General features: G+C 39.5%; 1 protein-coding gene across 1 annotated transcript in view; it reads right to left on the bottom strand.

Annotated features, from left to right (window-relative positions):
- The window catches only part of clcn7 (chloride channel 7), a 68,247-nt gene that overhangs the window by 8,396 nt on the left and 40,007 nt on the right, over positions 1-19,844 (bottom strand). Inside the window, exons 14-20 of the mRNA XM_078240414.1 lie at positions 17,385-17,445; positions 16,109-16,253; positions 11,309-11,402; positions 8,740-8,909; positions 7,803-7,854; positions 5,586-5,713; positions 2,063-2,148 (exon numbers count right to left, since the gene is read on the bottom strand). Coding sequence (XP_078096540.1) covers positions 2,063-2,148; positions 5,586-5,713; positions 7,803-7,854; positions 8,740-8,909; positions 11,309-11,402; positions 16,109-16,253; positions 17,385-17,445 — 736 coding nt within the window. The remainder of the gene's footprint in view (positions 1-2,062; positions 2,149-5,585; positions 5,714-7,802; positions 7,855-8,739; positions 8,910-11,308; positions 11,403-16,108; positions 16,254-17,384; positions 17,446-19,844) is intronic.

Here is a 19,844-nt window from a genome sequence, read left to right as displayed (position 1 = left end):
GAAAGTATTTACTTTTAAATTATTTTTTGACCAGATTCTCTTTATTTATGCAACATGTCTTGATCCATGGACAATAATGCAACTGAAACTATTTTCTCTCCCGTGTCAGAAATCACGTCATAATTTTACGATTCTCTTACACACTAAACTAGTACAAAATTAAAATAAACAGACAAAAATGAATTTGAAAACAAATGAAACATTAAAAGTTATGAACTGCGAAATCTGACAATATGAATTTGGTGTTCAGATCCACAATATCTGAACTAAACCAAGACAAATCGTGGTGTGGGCTCTCGTTATTTTTTACATTATTAAAAATGCCAACTATAGCTTCTCGCAGGCACCCAAATCTACTTGTTGATGCCCATTTAATAAGTGTGATAAAATCCATCGAGCTTCATATAAAATGGGATAAAAATAAAATCCTAAGAAAAATATCTGCCATCCTTTATCCTTGATAAAGCTCAATGATAAGTGATACTTTAAGTTCATGCAGTTCAAAAGCATCCCATTAATATTTTATTATATTTGATATCTAGTCACACCGCAGCCAACGATCAGACATAACCTTCCACAGACTCTCAAATACACTCCCCTCATCCGAGAAGTACCTCCAAACCTGTTATATGTATCTGTTATAACATCGTGGACAAGAACATGCAAGATACAATGTGTGCTCATAAACACAAAGTGTGAGCTTGGATTTAAGAACAGCTATGTAAAATGTTGTAAAATCTGTCCAACTCGAGTTTTAATTTCTATTTTTGCCAACATACAGCTGCAAATTCAGAGCAGGAATAAATTTGGAACAAACCCAGATTTGCAGCAGCTATAAATCTGTTATCAGGAGAAAGCCAAACTAACACAACCCAGCATTGATCACGGGGCAGATTCCTGAGGGGCCAAAACTGCCACCGACAGAACAACAAACGCATGTTTGTCTTTCTCCATTTAAAGAAGTTGAATGTCCAGAGGCTGCTTGTTATAAATAGAATCCTCCTGCAATTTCACAAGGATTTTAATTAAAGTGAAAAACAAGAATTTTGGGAGAAGTGGGATTTCATGTCAAACCCCACCCCAGTTAAGTTTACAGAGAGCTCAGTGATGTAACACTGTGTCGCCTCCCAATGGAAGATGGCCACTGATACCTATCTGTACATATGCACTGGTCTGCGCATATACAGAAAACCACTGACATCTCTCCGCTGCACCCTAGCCTGCCAGAAAGCCAGGAAAATTAACACCACAATGTTTATTCTCATTGTCTCTCCCATGTGTTTAAAATGAGTTTGAATTAAGTGTGGCTGTTTGACCCTTTAAGATCTCATTACTTGAAGAGTGTATGGATTTGATTTATTTAATCACGATAAGCCAATGATGTTGAACAGATTGTTAACAATGGTATCCTTGGAGAAGTAGCAACTGAGAATTGTTCACTTAAAGATGCTACTCTAGACACTGGGGATTATTTACATATCTCTGCTTGTGTTTATATGACATCGAATAGTCTGTGACCTTAATTACGGAGCTGATTCTGACCTAGCAGAGCCTGGATTCTATTGCCCTGCTGCCAATCCAGTTTCAGGATCATTGGGAGAACTCTGGGTGGTGCACTTGCATCCATCCATACACACGTCTCCCCTTTCCACTACTAGATTTTAAATGTTTTGAGTGCGCTACTAAAGAGCTGTCAAAATGTTTTATGTAACTGGGAAAGTTCCTCGAGTATCCAGTAGATCTGGGGGATGAGGAGTACTAGTTAAAGGAGCAAAAGTTGTAAAATACTGCTCTGCAACTCCAGAAACTGATAAAATCGCTGCTCCTGGCCGCGACCTACTTGCAATCACATAACAGAGTAAAACACTAGGATTGTGCATGCACAGTATTGGCAACAAACACAGCCGTGATGTAATCTGAAACAACTGAGCAGAGGGGCAGGTCTTCAAATGAAGAGCAGCAGGGACGTGTGTCATTATAGAAACCATGACCAACTGACATGTGTCTCAATTCATGTAATAGGCGCAATTCTTAGCGTACTGGACAGAATGATCATTCTTACCGTGCAGTTAAAGCATGAGATTTTTCAGGAGGCTCCCAGCCAAGGAAAGGTACACTCTGCAGCTTAATGTGAATATCATACAGTCCCTAAAAGCAAAAATAATTTAACTATTGAAATTTAAGACTTTTGTACTTCCAAATTCTACCTTATATTGATATAGTTCAAATGTAAGTTAGTTAACAACATATTGAAATGCGTCGCTACAGGAGATAGACCACTCCAGAATTTGGCATTGATCCCCAACACATTCTTCCAAAGGTAATTTTTTGAAATCCTTGTCCACTAAGGCCAGTGCAGACAATAAAAATGCAATTTTTATGTTTACTCAGATTTTAATTGTTTTTACTACTTCAAAGCATCTTCAGTGAAAAACTTGGCAACAGGAAATCTGAATTCTTCGTTGTCCCAAAATATAAACAAATTACACATCATCCACTTTAACAGCATCAACTGTGAGACATTTTGGGACATTAACTAAGAGTGAAAAGCTATTTCAATGAGTGTGAGTGAGGGTCAGTGGACAGGGCAGCAGGGGGAAAGGTGATGAGAGGAGGTCCGAACAGGGGATTGGGAGGGTCTGGTGGGGTGGGAAAGAGGTCGAGTTGGTCAGGATGGAGTTGGAGGGTCAGCAGGGATTGAGAAGGGTTAGTTATATAGTTACCCAGGAGTTACACATGGTTTCTTTCCTGTATATCATTTCCTGAGTTATTATCCAAGTAATTGAGTCAAAACCCTCTGACATCTCTGTCTCGGAGTTAGAGTCAGAGCATTCTGACACAGGGGAATTGCCCATCGGAAGTTGAAACTTCCCAGGCAGGTCTGGGTTTGATAATTCCGAGGGCTCACCCAGCGCATTTTCCAGGATAAGACCACCTGGAGATGGAAATATCAGGGCCAAAATAACGGGGGGGAAAATTACCCACGAGTGTACCTCTAACAGCCAAATAGCAGGAATTAATTAGTCAACATATCATGCTTATTTAAAGCAAAAGGTTGCTTTAAAAAATGTATTTAGCCAAATTTCTAAGTAAATCAAAATGGTTATAAGTGTTTTGTTGTGCCCACACCCACATGAATGAAGATAAAGTCCACAGGCTAGGCAATGCAGCCCAAGTTGCTAAACATATTGTTACAATGATAAACTATACTGAAATCGGAGTTAAGCAGCTGTGATTTATCAAGTACTTAAAGACTAAGCTGCGAATCCCCTTAACAGAAAGAGATTCATGTTCTCAAAACAGTCACCAATTTAAGATATGTATGGTATTTCCAAATGCGATATTGATTTACATGCACTTGTTAATATTGGGTTAAGTATCGAATCCATACTAATCCCCGGGTGCAATTCAACACTTGGCAGATTGAGCCAATGAAAGACATTGCTCTCAGATTAAACTGCAAAACAGAAACTCTCTTCCATTGGTCTGTTTACAGGTTAAAAATAAACCACACATTAATTTTTAAATGTTCCTGTCCCAATCCTTAAATGGTAAACACACTGAAGCAGGATAGAAATAGACATTTTATTTGTAGCCATATACACTGCACCACTATTTATTCAGCAGAGTGAAAGCCTAGACCACTTCTAATTTTGTCAGATTTTGTAGTCTGTGACTCAGCTGCCTCTGTTGGGGGAATCTTTACGCTGGTAAAGATTTTTTAAAAAGGTAGTAAAGGCATGAATGAGGATTTCAGCAGCAGATAAGATGAGAAGGGCGAAGTTGGCAATGTTATAGAGGTGGAAATAGGCAATCTTAGTGATGACACAAAATGTGGTCAGTCGCTGGTCTGAGGCAAATACGACACCAAGACTCTAAACAGACTATTGGCAGGGAGAGGGATGGAGTTCATAGCTAGGTAACAGAGTTTGGGGCAGGGATCGAAAACAGTGGCTTCAGTCTTCCCCATATTTAACTGGAGGAAGTTTCTGCTCATCCAGCACTGGATGTCTGATAAGCAGTCTGACAATTAAGTAATAATGGTGGTAATGTACAGCTGGGAGTTGGCAGCATATAAGAGAAAACTAATGCTGTGCTTTCATATGATCTTGACAGGCAGCATAGAGTTGAGAAATAAATGGGGTTCAAGGATAGATTCTTGGGACCAGAGGTAATGATGAGGGCGCAGAAAGAGAAGCTATTGCAAGTGATTCTCTGGATATGATTAGATAGATAAGAATAGAACCACATGAAAGTTGGACGAATGTGGAGATGCAGTGACGGAGGATAATGTGGTCAATCATGTCAAAGACTGCAGAGAATTCAAGGAGAGATGGTTCACTTTAGTCATAGTCACCCAGGATGTCATTTATGATGAGCTGTTTCGCTACAGTGTCAGCAGCAGAACTGTGATTTGAGGGATTTGAACATTGTGTTCCAGGAAGAAGGGCACAGATTTGGAAAGCAAAAATATTTTCAAGGACTTGGAGAGAAAAGGGAGGTTGGAGATGGGGTGGCAGTTTGCAAGAGCGATGGGGGTCAAGGGTTGTGGTTTGTTTTAGATGTTTGACAGCCGGTCTGAGCTGCAAGAGCATGATGAAATAATAGATTCAACTTGTGGTAGCATGCCCCTTTAGGGGGCAAGCTCTCCGAGGGTCATTTGGCCAATCAGGTCGGAGTGCAAGAATCCTGGGGTGGGGGGAATGCCTGGGTTTTCCTTGCCAGTTAGGAGTTTGGAGTCATGCAAGACATCAGCCTTATATCGCTTTCTGTACATAGTTACTTAATAAACCATTCATTCATTAATCTACTTGGTGGTTACCCATCTTTGAAAGATACTACACAACTGGTTGATTCCCTTTGTTCCCCAATTCATAATTTAGGAAAACTGGGAAATTCAACAAACTATGTTGACAATTAAAACCACTTACATTGTCACAAAATCCATTTTTACCTCTTGTGTCTCTGCTAAATTGGCAGTCTGTGGAGATCATAACATTTAATGTAGAGGATGCTCCCATGCTTGTTACATTGCTTCCTGCCTAGTAACAAGGGTCAGACCCTCTTGGAGTATGATGATAAGTTATCAGATCAGACTCAGGGTCAGTGAACCAGGGGGGAAGTCAGTTTCAGGGAGTCAGCCAACAAGTGTAACAGAGACAGGGACAGGCAGAGGTCCCAGTTAAGTTAAAGAAAAAGCATGGGGAACAGACTTGAAGAGCCGTTGGGACAAAGGTTCCCCTTTGGAGCAGTGATATACGTACGTGTGTTGTTACTTGCTGAGGTTAAGGTTAATGAGCTTTGCAAGGTGAATTTTACTGTGCTGATTGAAAAGCATTGTCAATTGCTAAAACTTTTCTGGAAAGGGATGACATATCCCCGAGTGATTTGCACCAATTAATCTAGGCTAGGTTAATTGCACCAGCCAAAAAGTTAGAATTAAATTTAAAAACAAGAGCTAAGAAAGCAGAAATAATTGAGGTCGAGGCACAGTATCTGAGATTGGAAGAAAAGGTTAATCCAGGTTGTTTCATAAAATGGCTACACTGTCGCCGTTTAAACATTTGAAATAAATGAACAGGCACCTCAATGCAGAGGTCCCCAACAATTTTGGCAGTCATTAGCACCACCATGACGGGAAGACCATATGTCACATTTCCAGTTGCCTCCATGATTATGACGGTCAGGCTCAGCGTCATTCGTACAATACCTCCTGCGAATGGAATGTGATAGACCATAAGCTCAGCAGCATCTGATAGAAGATAATAGTTAATATGCATATACTATATACACAAACCATCTTGCTGGGCTGCCAACTCTCTCACAAGTCAGATCAATATATTATAAATTTAGCTTTTTCATTTATATGGTAGACAATACATTTTGTTGAAACAAATGTAATAAGACCCAAACTGCACATAATGCAAGAAACTTCCTTAGAGTTAAATAGTTTAACTTTTAACTGTTTCCTTTCTCCCCCCCAATCATAAATAGATTTGTTTCTACAACAGTGTTCTTTTCACATTAACAATGTTTGCTCTTTTCTATCAAAAACAACAGTAGGAGGTGGTAGCTATTCCAACTTAGAAACAAGACACACAAAACGAGATGCTGGAAAATTATAATTCAATTGAATCCTCCCTCCCACCAAGTTTATATTTTTTGACTGGGTCAATCTTGGTTGAGTGCACGTGATGAGCACAGTGCCAACCATAACTTCCTGGATCAGCATCATTTTCTGCAAATTGCAGGCATCAGGATAATCTCCGACTGGGAACTGGGGGGGGGGGGGGGGAGGAAATAGCATTTTGTTGTTGAAAGCCAAGACCATCAACATAAAGTGGCATGCACCATTACAACCATTTCTGAGCCACAGAATCTGTCAGCTCAACAAGAGGGCAGAGAGTCCCTAGCTTCTTAGGTATAGGAATCTGTTTGACTTCCCCCATCCCTACTTCCACAACTAAGTCAGATATGTAAATCACTAAAATTAATGACAGAGGTTAGTTAAAAAGCAAACTGAAGACTGGGGTTCACTTCTAGAAGATTGGAAACAAAAAGCAGACGATTCGTGTTAAATATGTATGGAACCTTTATTAAATCACAAGAGTGCTGTGAACTGTTCTGGTCTCCATAGACATGCTGGTTAGGTGCATTGACCCGAACAGGCGCCGGAATGTGGCGACTAGGGGAATTTCACAGTAACTTCATTGCAATGTTAATGTAAGCCTTACTTGTGACTAATAAATAAACTTTAAATATTATAAAAAGGAAATTGGGAATGGAGAAGTGCAAAATTAAAAAACTAGAGTGATACAAGAGCTGAGAGTTTGTATCGATCAGGAAGGATCAAACCGGGCGAGGCTTTTTCATCTCGAAAAAAAGACTGAAGGGTGACCTGATCTAAGTCTGTTAGGATTATGAAAAAGACCAGATCAAAGTCTGTTAAGGTTAAGATATAATTCAGTAGGGTAATAGTAGAATAGATGCTTCCGCTGTTAGGTAAATCCAGAACTTGGAGCCATAAATATAAAATAGTTGCAGATAAACCAATGAGGGAATTGAAGAAAAACCTCTTTACCACAGAGCTGTTAGAATGTGGAACTCAATACCACAGAACTCAATATCACAAGAAAGAATTGAAGCAAATAGCAAATATTCATTTTAAGGAGAAGTTGGATAAACACATGAGGGAGAGAGAATTAGAAATATGTTATGGGCTTAGTTGAAAATGGGTGGGAGAGGGCTCGTACTTAAGAAATAAGGAGTAGGCCATTCAGTCCCTTTAGCTTGCCCTACCATTCAATAATCTGAATGTGGCCTCAATGCCACTTTCCTACCTGGTCCCCCATATAACCCTCAACTCACTTATATAGAGCATAAAAACAGAGAGATGAAACTGTAGGGCTAACTGGCCTTGTTTCTATGTTAAACAGTTAAATAGTATTTACAGAATTGAAGTGTAGGTAAATCATTTAAGCTTTTTGTTCAAAGATATGTAGGAAAGAAAAATGTCAAATCATTTCCTTCATCTAGTTCAAGCACTAGCTTTACTTTACAATAGCAGGTTACATGAAATGTGGTGCTTTGGGACTAAAAGAAAAATCCCCTACAACTAATTTGTTGCCAATGATCCTACCCGGATCACAGCAAAAGGGAATTGTTTGAAGACTGCAGTGCTGTTATAGAAATTACTTTGCTGCATAGGAAATGCAACAGGAAATTATCTAATATCCCAAGACTGTTAGTCTGGAAATTTTAACTTTCCAGTATATAAGTCACTGGTCGTGTACCATACTTACCAAGTTGAGCAGCTGCTCCCATTAGAGCATATTTTCTTGGATCAGCCCAAGTCTGTGGAATGTAATAAAAAGCAAACACATTAAAATAAGCACAAAAGTCCAACATGAACCGCAGTTAGCTATAATTATGAAATTTGTCATAGATTGAAAATATCAGTGAGTACATGCAATATGGCAGTGGACCCATCAGAGACCCATGAACATCTTAAGACCCCAGGTCAAAGGTGATTGTGGGTGGGATAAGGGTCATGGATTGAAGGGGAGGGTGACGGCAGGGGGATCGTATGCTGGGTGTCCTGACCAGGCATGGACTGTCTAATAATGAGGGAAGCCACACCACGCCAAGCCCCAGCCCCCTGGGAGGCCTCTGGTAAACCCAACAGCATCCGCTGGGCAGTATTTCGAGGGGGTGGGAAAGCCGGGCAGTTCTGTTTAAACTCCTGAGGTATCACTAAATTGCAGTGGCCTCAGGGATAATGGTGTAAATTGGTTCATTAAATATGAGCCTAATTGACATCCTCTCACCAGAAGCTGGGAATTGTGCTCTCCGACTTAATCAAGGGAGTTTCTTCCAGTGCCAAGCAACTGCCAATGGATTAAATGGTCTCAGTTTCTGTGGTTCTCACCATGATGGATTGTATCAAATCTCGCCCAATAGGGCTGGGCCCAATCTGAATGATATCCTCTACTCATGGGAAGCAAGAACAATCCTTCACCAAGGTAGCTAGATAACAAATTTATGAAATAAACTTATGAACAGTAACAAATCCGTTATTTTATGTTGAAAAGAAAATGTCAGAAATTATTTTTTCGGATATGCACTAAGAAATTCAACATTTATCATGTTGGCCTTTCCACTTAGACCACCCTTCAGAAAATACCAAAACTCTATGTATCACCCTAACTGTTGTTCAAAGTTATGCAAAAAAAAACTCACAGAGACTGATGAAACATTGGAAAGGAATATTCCAAACAATCTTCCCCATGCAGCCCCAATCAGTAAAGATGGAATGAAGACTCCACTGGACACTGCTAAACCGTATGTCCAACAGGCAAGAAAAAAGTAACTTAAAGTGAACAAGCCGAGAGTGAGAGGATTGAATGAACCTGCAAAAATAGATCATACTTGTCAAGCAAATACTATTCTTGAACATCAACAAATAACATTTTGTTTCACAGTAATCAGGGGAGACAGTGGTGTAGTGGTATTGTTGCTGGACTAGTAATCCAGAGGCCCAGGGTAACGCTCTGAGGACTGAGGTTCAAATCCCACCATGAAAGATGGCGACATGTGAATTCAATAAAAATCAGGAATTAAAAGTCTAATGCTGACCATGAAACCACTGACGATGGTCGTAAAAACTGACCTGGTTCATTAATGCTCTTTAGGGACGAAAATCTGTCAGCGTTACCTGGTCTGGCCTACATGCGACTCAAGATCCACAATTAAACACATCTCAGGGATGGGCAATAAATGCTGATCCGGCCAGCGAAGCCCACAGTCCATGAACAAATAAAACAAAAAGTTTTCTTTTTCATTTTCAACATCAAATTAATGTCGCCTCGTTGAATCCCAGAAAACTTCCTCTCTCACCCACATAAATGGATTTGATAAGAAATCATATACATTGAGTGAAGTTAGAGTAAGAGCAACACAATAGCATCTACAATTAACTCATTCAATTATGAGGAATTAAGCTGTGGAAAGGAGGAGTTGCAGCTTCTCCCACCATCCAAAAAGGTGATGGAAAAATTAAGACTTATGACCCAACATAGGGGACGTTAAGAGAGAGGGTGAGCGAGTGAAGGAGGAGGAAGGAAATGGGCAGTTGAAAGCCTATGTTGTGTTACATAACTAACCTGGTTACCAGATTTTATTTATTATTTCATGGCATTTTGTTCCATTTATTACTATGCTTGCAATTTGTTCCTAAGATGATCATATTATCTGTCTGCATGTTTCAAACACCGAGGGTGGGATTTTCCAGCCCTGAAACCAGAAAATCCCGCCCAAGGTCAACAGACTGTCCCTTGGTATGCCCCTCACCCGCTCCGAATCCCGTGGACTGTGGAATGGTAAAATTCGCCTCCTAGCTATGTTTAAAAGCCCATCCACTTCTTCAAGATCCTCCTTACAGCCCACCACTTTAACAAAGCTTTTCTCTTATCTGATTGTTTACCTTGGCATTCTTTTTTTTAGTACAGCTTGGGATGATTTCCTACATTAAAAGGTGCTATATAAATACTAGCTGTGGTTGTAGGTTAGTCTTCGTAGCTCAAGATGGAGATTTTAAAATTTTGGAGTCTTTCAGTGATATTGAGGGTCATGAAGGCAAGCTGAAAACAATTAATTTATATATTTGTAATTCTATGAATTTATGTATTTGAAGTTTCAGATGTACGGTACTGCCCAAAAGTGATCCATTGATAATTAAAGCATTCAGTGTTCAAATATCTTTACAGCATATTAGTGCTCTAATGGCATAAATTATACTCATAACAGCTAAAGCATGTTGGAAACAATCAGGCAAAGATGAGTCAGGATAGCATTACAAGATAGTTAATGCACATTTTTAAATGTTTTACCACTTCAATAGGACATACTAATTATTGTCACGGAAACAGAAAATGCTGGAGAAACTCAGCAGGTCTAACAGCATCTTTGGAGACAGAATAGGGCCACTGTTTCAAGTCAGGATGACCCTTTGTCAGAGGTCATACTAATAACAGTACTAATTATTGTATTCAACATCACTTAAATGCACGAATGGTTGAGGTACTGAATACAAAAGCAGGGATGTCCTTAAAGGGGTTGGAGGCTATGTGGTGCTTGATTAAATGGTGAATAAACTCACGTGGTTACTGCTGATTTTTAGACAGAAGCTAGTCAGTAGAGATTCAGAAATTGCACAAGAGCCAACTCTTTTACTGTGAATACAGTTTGGTTTGTATGGAATTACTATTTGAAGTCTGTTGTTCAATTTCCATTTATAGCCAAGTTTTCTTTGGCTAATAAATGCACCATTACTACTGTCTGTTGGGGGAAAATAAGGAAAGGAATGCAAAATTATCCTTGGTCAGGAGATTTGGGGGTGGGAGAAGAAATAAAGTCACCATTGTCCCAGATGACCCATCGGCTCTTCTCTCCTTTGAGGTGGAGAGCTGACTGATGGCGATTTAACCTGAGGATCACCACACCTCAGGCGAGGGGCAAAGTTGAGAAGGTGGGGCTTTCATGAATAACCTCAGCCAGTATGGGAATTGAACCCAGGCTGTTGGTGTCACTCTGCATCACTAACCAGCTGTCCAGCCAAGCTGGTGAACTGACTAAATGATTTTAGAAATACAACATGCAAAAAAAACTATACATCAGTTCAAAAGAATACTATGTGCCATTTTGATAGAGAGGCATTGTAGTTAAGAGTTATTAATTAACATGCTCAAATCATACTAATAACACAACTAAATGCCAGTTCAATGGATTTTACAACTGGATTAACACTGACCTGGAGAATCATGGAATAGACTACGAACACTCTTTTCAGGAGTGTTAAAGAATGCTGTGGCCATTGCATTGTATTCTCCATCAGGGCAAAATAACTGGAATTACAAAGACGATGTCATTAAGATAATGCATTTCAATTAAAAACGAGACTATTTGATATTTTGGATTAATATCTACACAGCTGTTTAGACAGACAGTGCAAACAACTTTCTAGTTCGACCAACCAAGTTCCTCCAACGGAAGCAGGACACCAAAGTCTTTTCATAGAATAGAATCATAGAATCCCTACAGTGCAGAAGGAAACCATTTGGCCCATCGAGTCTGGGCCAACAACAATCCCACCCAGGCCTCATTCCCGTAACCCCACATATTTACCCCCCTAATCCCCTGACACTAGGGTCAATTTAGCATGGCCAATCAACCTAACTCGCACATCTTTGGACTGTGGGAGGAAACCGGAGCACCCGGAGGAAACCCATGCAGACATGGGGAGAACGTGTAAACTCCACACAGACAGTGACCTAAGACCGGAATCAAACCTGGATCCCTGGCACTGTGAGGCAGCACTGCTAACCACTGTGCCACCCATAGAAATGATTCCAACAGAAGCTTCTTGGATTCAGTCACTCAAATACATTAATCTGATTAATGGGTGATATTTTATAGAAAACATCTATTGAACAGTTAGTGAACAACTATTTAATAACAACTTTCGTTGAACGTATTTTCATTTGTGAACTCCTTGGGGCAGAAGTTACCCAGTATTCTATGTCATCTATGATTCAATACTATGGTGTTGAACAGTTTGAAGTGGTTCCTTTCTAATTATCCAACAGAAACATAAACATAGTGAAATAGGAACTGTGCGCTGAAAAATTGAATTGAGCACCTTTGGGATAAGAACAGGCTGTAACAAGTTAAGCTGAAGAAATTTAGAGGGCTTTAAGTAAAACACAGGGGGAAACAGTTGTAATGGTAATTAGTGGTAACGTCACTGGACAAGTAATCTGGAGGCCCGGGCGCAAAACATCCACAGCAGCTGGTGAAATTTAAATTCATTAATAGATCCAGAATTGAATGCAAATGATCATGAAACTAATATCAATTGTAAAAATCCATCTGGTTTGCAAATGTCCTTGAGGAAATGAAATCTACTATCCTTACCGGATCTGGCCTACATGTGACTCCAGACCCACAACAATGTGGTTGACTCTTAACTTCCCTCTGAAATGACATGGTAAACCACTTAGTTCATAGGGTAGATAACAAATGCTGGCCTTGCTCACAACGTCCACATCCCAAGAGAGAATAAATAAAAATAGGATGCTGAGGTGGTGTTCATGTGAGGGGAGATTTGGAAAGTTAAAGAGAAAAGGCAAAGCAATAATACAAGGTAGAGATATGGGTAATAATAACCACAGTGAGACGGGAGGGGGCAGATGGTACAAACATAAGAGTGCACCAGCAAATAAGGTCAGGGTCAGAAAAATTGGTACGGCTCGTTGTTTCAATAAATGCAGCATACATAACAAGGTGGATGAATTAGAGTCATAGAGGTTTACAGCATGGAAACAGGCCCTTCGGTCCAATTTGTCCAGTTTTAAACCCCTAAGCTCGTCCCAATTGCCCGCATTTGGCCCATATCCCTCTATACCCATCTTACCCATGTAACTGCCTAAACGCTTTTTAAAAGACAAAATTGTACCCGGTTCTACTACTACCTCTGGCAGCTTATTCCAGACACTCACCATCCTCTGTGCAAAAAAATTGCCCCTCTGGACACTTTTGTATCTCTCCCCTCTCACTTTAAACCTATGCCCTCTAGTTTTAGACTCCCCTACTTTTGGGAAAAGATATTGACTATCTAGCTGATCTATGCCCCTCATTATTTTATAGACCTCTATAAGATCACCCCTAACCCTCCTACGCTCCAGGGAAAAAAGTCCCAGTCTATCCAGCCTCTCCTTATAACTCAAACCATCAAGTCCCGGTAGCATCCGAGTAAATCTTTTCTGCACTCTTTCTGGTTTAATAATATCCTTTCTATAATAGGGTGACCAGAACTGCACACAGTATTCCAAGTGTGGCCTTACCAATGTCTTGTACAACTTCAACAAGACGTCCCAACTCCTGTATTCAATGTTCTGACCAACATGCTGAAACCAAGCATGCTGAATGCCTTCGTCACCACTCTGTCCACCTGTGACTCCACTTAAGGAGCTATGAACCTGTACCCCTAGATCTCTTTGTTCTGTAACTTTCCCTAATGCCCTACCATTAACTGAGCAAGTCCTGCCCTGGTTCAATCTACCAAAATGCATCACCTCGCATTTGTCTAAATTAAATTAAACTCCATCTGCCAATTGATAACACAAATAGAAATAAATGAGCATGATATGATGGTCATTAAAGAGATATGACTGAAAAGCACCACGGCTGGAATACAAATATTCAAGGGTATCTGAAATTTCAGAAGGATAGAAAGAAATGAAAAGGTGAGGTGCTCTATTAATAATAAAATGTTAATAAGAAAGGAACTACAATAATTATTGGTGATTTTAATCTTCTTACAGAATGGACAAATGAAATTGGCAAAGGTTGTCTAGAGGATGAGTTCATAGTGTATATGTAACAGTTACTTAGAAAATATTATTAGGGAGGTAGTTGCAGGATCGTTACAAAAATCACAATACACTCAGGCAGAGTCAACATGGTTTTGTGAAAGGGAAATCATGTCTGGCAAATTTATTAGAGCTCTTTGAGGATATAAAAGCATACAGTGGACAAAAGGGAGCCAGTAGATGCAGAGTATTTAGATTTCCAGAAGACATTCGATAAGGGGCAACATAAATGTTTACTGCACAAAATAAGAGCTCACAATGTTGAGTGTGATATATTTGGCTGGATAGAGAACTAGCCAACTAACAGGAAACAGAATCAGGATAAAAGAATCAATTCACGTTGGCAAACGGTAACAAAATTGGATCAGTTCTGGGGCTCAACTATTGCCAATCCATTTAATAATTTGGATGAAGGGACCTACTGTATTGTAGCAGATAATACAAGGATAGGTAGGAAAACAAATTGTGAGGAGAATGCCAAGGAATATAGATAGGTTAATGAGTGGGCAAAGAATATATTTGCATTGGAAGCAATGCAGAGAAGGTTCACTCGGCTGGTTCCTGCCATGATGGGGATTGTCTTATGAAATATTGGGTCTAAATTCATTGGAGTTAAGAAGAGTGATGGGCGATCGTACTGAAGCATACAAGATTCTAAAAGACTTTGACAAGGTGGATGCTGACAGGAGGTTTCCCTCCAGGGGAATCTAGAACTACCGAGCACAGTTTCAAAGTAAAAAATGTCCCATTTAAGACGGAGGTGAAGAGGAATTTCTATTCTCAGAGGGTTGTTAATTTTGGAATTCTCTCTGCAGACAGCAGTGGAGGCTAGGTTACTGAATAAATTCAAGGCTGAGGTAGACAGACTTTAGATGGATAAGAAAATCAAGGGTAATGGGGGGCTGGCAAGAAAGTGGAGTGAAGGCCACAATTAGATCAGTCACGATCTTATTAAATGGCAGAGCAGACTCGATGGACCAAATGTTCCTATTTCTTATGATTTTTTTTATTGTTCATTCCTGTTAAGTTTTCAGTCATCCCTCCCGAATGCACAGAATGTTTTTGAGTTATAATTCCATGGAAAGCCCCTGCACCTTACCCAAGTGACAATCATTCACGTGCAATCGCAGTGAGGGGTTAAATCAACCAAAAGGAGATATAACAGTCGAGCCAGATTTCACCTTCACCCACACATGCTGGAACTCATTGGATAGTCATCATGAGCAGTAGCAGTGGCTAATTAACTGATCGCTAACTCAGAGGTACAGAGCCCAATTAAACATTTCAGTTACCACACAAAGTGAAATCAGTCAATTCACGACATGCAATGCAAACCCACTGGGCCAGACCTTTGGAGCTCTTAATCTGAACAGCAGAATGTGAACTGATTTGCAGAAACCACTGACAGTTTTAGTTTCCATTTATGTTACCAGATACAGTTGTTGTTTTCTGTCCAACACAGGTCAAAATTTATGCACTAGGCAGACATAGGCTATAAAATTTTTTAAATGATTCTCAAGATTTAAGTTAATAAGTTGCACGTAGCTGCTCTCTAAGGCTCCATAAGAACGTATCCAAATTATTTACTGCAACAAATTTAAATATCCATAACTGAGATGTATAATCAAGTCATTTAAAGAAACATTGGTCTATTCAGCATATTAGAAAATGATGATCTGCAAGTTTTTTTTTTGTTTGTGGGTGATTTTCTCCCTTCCACTCCTGTTGAACACGCTGGATGAGCTGTCCAGAATCTTGTGGCCCTCGGGATCTATTTTGTGGTAGTGAAAACAGCCAATGGCTATTTTTCGATGAAGCCTTGAGCAGGCTAATTGACTGTGGAGGGTATCACAACTCTGTCCCCCTCACTATCAGAAGGAGGTCACTGACCAGCAATCATCTGGGAATCTAGCCAGTATACTGTTCTCTAACCTGTGGGAGAAATAGCAAACTGTAGCAGCTGTACCACTGCCCCAACTAAAGTTAAATCATGATAAAGCAATTCAAGTCATTACAGTCCCATTCCATTTCTTTCTAAATTTTAATACAATATCTTTACTTTTTTTTGCCAACTTTCTCCCCACCTGAAGGAGCTGCTGTTAGGCTGTTCAAGGAAAGAAGTGATTTTGGAAACACAAAACTATAAACTCCAAACTTGCAGAAATGAAACAGTGACTTACTTGGAGTGGATATTTAACAGGATCTTCTCCAATAGGCTGGCAGTCATAAGTTTTTATAGCATAAATCATGATAAAAGAAACGGTAGCAGTCACTACCCCAACTAGCACAGCTTCAATTACTTGCAAGCAAGGACGATGAACGTACCTTCATAGACAAAAGAAAAGCAAATAAACATTGTTACCTTAAAAATGTTTAATATTTTACATGTGCAACATGTATAAAATCAGCTTCTAATAGGTAAAGGAACAGGTTCGTGCTGCAAGTTTAGTTTTTGTGAAACTGTTTTAAGGTTTTGTTTCTGTAGTTAAATGGTCATTTTAAATGGTGAAAGCTGTAGCTAGCCCAGAAAGGAGCCATGGTCTCTGATGAGGCCTCTGTGATCGTGGGAGTGTGTATTTGGATAGATACTTGAAACTTCAAAGCTGCGTCTGAATTTTACGTTAAACTTTCTTAAGAAAGATGCTTTCTGGAACAGAAAAGTTAAATGCTGTGTAGGAATAGAATGGGAGTTACTTTAGTTAATCACAATGGTTCAATAGTTTGAAAAGAAATAATGGTCATTCTTTGAACAGCTCATTAGCGGGCCTTGTGAACAACTTTGGTGTAAATGAATGATAAAATTGTAAAAGGATTCAGTACGATAAAGATAAACTATTTTCTTTGCGAGAAGCATCTAAATCAGGACTAGGAAGGGTCAAAAAAATTGTAACTAGTTAATTTAAGAATGAAGTAATCGTTTTTTCCACAAAGGATAATGGAAATGTGGAACTCTCTTCCACAAAAGCTGTGGACACTGAAGCAACTGAAATTTTCAAGAACAAAACTAATTAAATTTTTTGTCAGGTAAGGAAGTCAAGAGATATGGATCAATGGCAGGTCAATGAAGCTGAAGTACAGAGTAGCCATGATCCAAGACAACAGCTTAGCAGCTTGAAGGTTGAATTGTTTACTCCTATTCCTTTGTTGGCAAGGTATTTTCTTACAATAGCATTTCACCAAATGTTTCTAACTTTTCTGCAAATATGCAAAACCTCTTCTCTCCAGATATTCGCAACCCACAGATCCCAAATTATGGATCAAAAATTATCAAAAAACATCCAATGTATTTATTTTTGGTTTAAATTAAATACCTCACCAAAACTCTCCCAAAAAATCCAAAACATTAGGTGGATTATTCCAATTCTTTAGCATTTTCCACATCTACATCAACAAGTCTGCACTGAAGCCATTGCTCCATTTCTCATTCAATAAAGGCATTGGTTTTGTACAAGTTACCTGATTCTAAACATCGTAAGGCAGTAATTCAACCGATTAAACACAGCTCCCAATATGCCACCTGAAGTAAAAAGAAAATTTAATTTGTCAATAGGCTTTCAAAAATGACCAAATAAGTCTGCTAAATACATGTCAGCACAGCAACCAAAGACTGAGACAGATTACCTAGCTTTGCTATTTCAAGAAAAGGTATCAAGCACACAACATGGGAAATGTCAAATGAACCGTTAAGGTAGTGGACTAGGTGTCAACAGCCTTCCCTGTATGACATTTCATGTTTCTGTGCCAAATATACATAAATAAATAATCCACAAATGTTGTCCAAACACTAATGTTTGATGAGTGCTACCTTACCAATTAACTGATTACATGAATGCCTGCAAGCTGGGTGGCAGATCTAGGAAATGACTGAGGCAAATGGTCCTACTAGGGAAATAGTAGGAAAGGATTCACTCTGAATGCTTGCAAATTACTTTTCCTGGGCATTCATACCATATATCACCACAAGCTAACAAGGTTACTGGAAAGCTTGTGCAGATCTAGATTCAGGTCCTAGGGAGAAGTCAATAAGCAGAGAGACAGGACTATAAAACACAGCTTGAGGATGATCCCTATTATTGCTACATGGAATACCAGAAACAGCAATAATATTTACTACATGGACACAACTGAACTTCAATTAGGCACCAAGATCTATTCCCCCAACAGAAATCAAGAGAGAGTGTTGCTTCTATTTATTATAATGTGGAGTTGCCGGCGTTTGGATTGGGGTAGGCACAGTAAGTAGTCTCACAACACCAGGTTAAAGTCCAACAGGTTTATTTGGTAGCACAAGCTTTCGGAGCGCTGCTGCTTCATCAGGTGAAGCGGTGCTCCGAAGGCTCGTGCTACCAAATAAACCTATTGGACTTTAACCTGGTGTTGTGAGACTACTTACTGCTTCTATTTATTGTAAACTTAAGTGACTCAGTCCCTATACTGTGACAAGATCCTTGCGGTTATTCTGCTAAGAATTTTTAACCCTCAAGCAGACTCAAAAGGGCAACGTCTACAGCTTGACTTGCTGTTACTTTGGTAACTCCAAAGATGCAGAACCAACCACTTCATGATATCCCAGTGTATAGACCAGGCTCCAGAATTAAGATCATCCACTGCCCTGGCAGAATCTCCAGTGAGTATTCATAAGGCCTGCATTCAAATAACCATCTGGCTTGAAAATGCACTCAGTGGGAGAACACCCACTCATCCTCTGGAACATTTGTTCGAAGACCAAAGGAGAATGGGATGCATCATCATATCAGTTAAGATCGAAAGAGAATTTAAGTGCAAAGCACTTAATCATCCACTCCAGGTTGATGTACATCAAAAATGTCATTTGACTTATGTGCAAACAATTCATTAGCTAAGTTTTTTTTAATTAATTCATGGGATATGGGCCTCGCTGACTATGGCAGCTGTTATTGCCCATCCCTAATTGCCTTTGAGAAGGTGGTGAACTGCATTCTTGAACTGCTGCAGTCCATGTGGTGTAGGTACACCCACAGTGCTGTTAGGGAGGGAGTTCCAGGATTTTGACCCAGCAACAGAAAAGAATGATGATATATTTCCCAATCTGGATGCGGAGTGGCTTGGAGGGGAACTTCCAGGTGGTGGTATTCCCACGTGCCCACTGCCATTGTCCTTTGAGAAGGTAGCATTCATGGGTTTGGAAGGTGATGTTTGTGGAGGCTTGGTAAGTTCCTGCAGTGCCTCTTATAGGTGGCACACACTGTTGTCACTGTGTTTCTGTGGTGGAGGAAGTGATTCTTTGCGGATGGGGTACCAAGCAAGATAGTAATGTAATTGGTTTTACGGTCACTTTCCAAGCATAATATTGGTAGGTCTGAATAGCAAAATTGCCTACTACTCAAACCAGATGGTCCCCTTAACTGTTTCTTAGATGGGATTCAGTTATAATATCCTGTAAAAGGCAGAAAATCATACCACCGTGCCGGAATTTCATAGTCAGAGAAAAACTATATCCATTAAAAACAAAATACTGCAGTGGAGATATAACTATGCTGATGGTGTGTCTGGTTTGGGAGGGTGGATGGAAAGAGAAGTTGCAAATATGAATATAAATTGAAAATTATAATTTAGTTTCACAAGCGGAAATCTAAAAGAAACTTTTGCTGCATAAAAGACATTTAAAGAAAGAGAACTAACTGAAAGAGATAACATTACACTAATCTCATAGAGGCCATTTGGTTATCACAAACCACAAAATGTGAAGCTCAAGTAGTTCATAAAGCTTATCTGAAATCCAAAAATAAATGTTCATCTTGAAAGCGCCTTCACCTCTCCACAATATAGGATAAAGTTTATGGAAGATATTTATTTAATTTTGGATTCTTTTGACACGAGAGATCAACCACATCACAAAGGCTCTCACAACATCATTGGTGTATGACTCAGTCAGAA

The sequence above is a fragment of the Mustelus asterias genome, chromosome 23, assembly GCF_964213995.1.
Source record: "Mustelus asterias chromosome 23, sMusAst1.hap1.1, whole genome shotgun sequence".
Classification (NCBI taxonomy): domain Eukaryota; kingdom Metazoa; phylum Chordata; class Chondrichthyes; order Carcharhiniformes; family Triakidae; genus Mustelus; species Mustelus asterias.
Note: the sequence above shows the minus strand (reverse complement) of the source record. Positions and strands in the feature narration are given on the sequence as shown.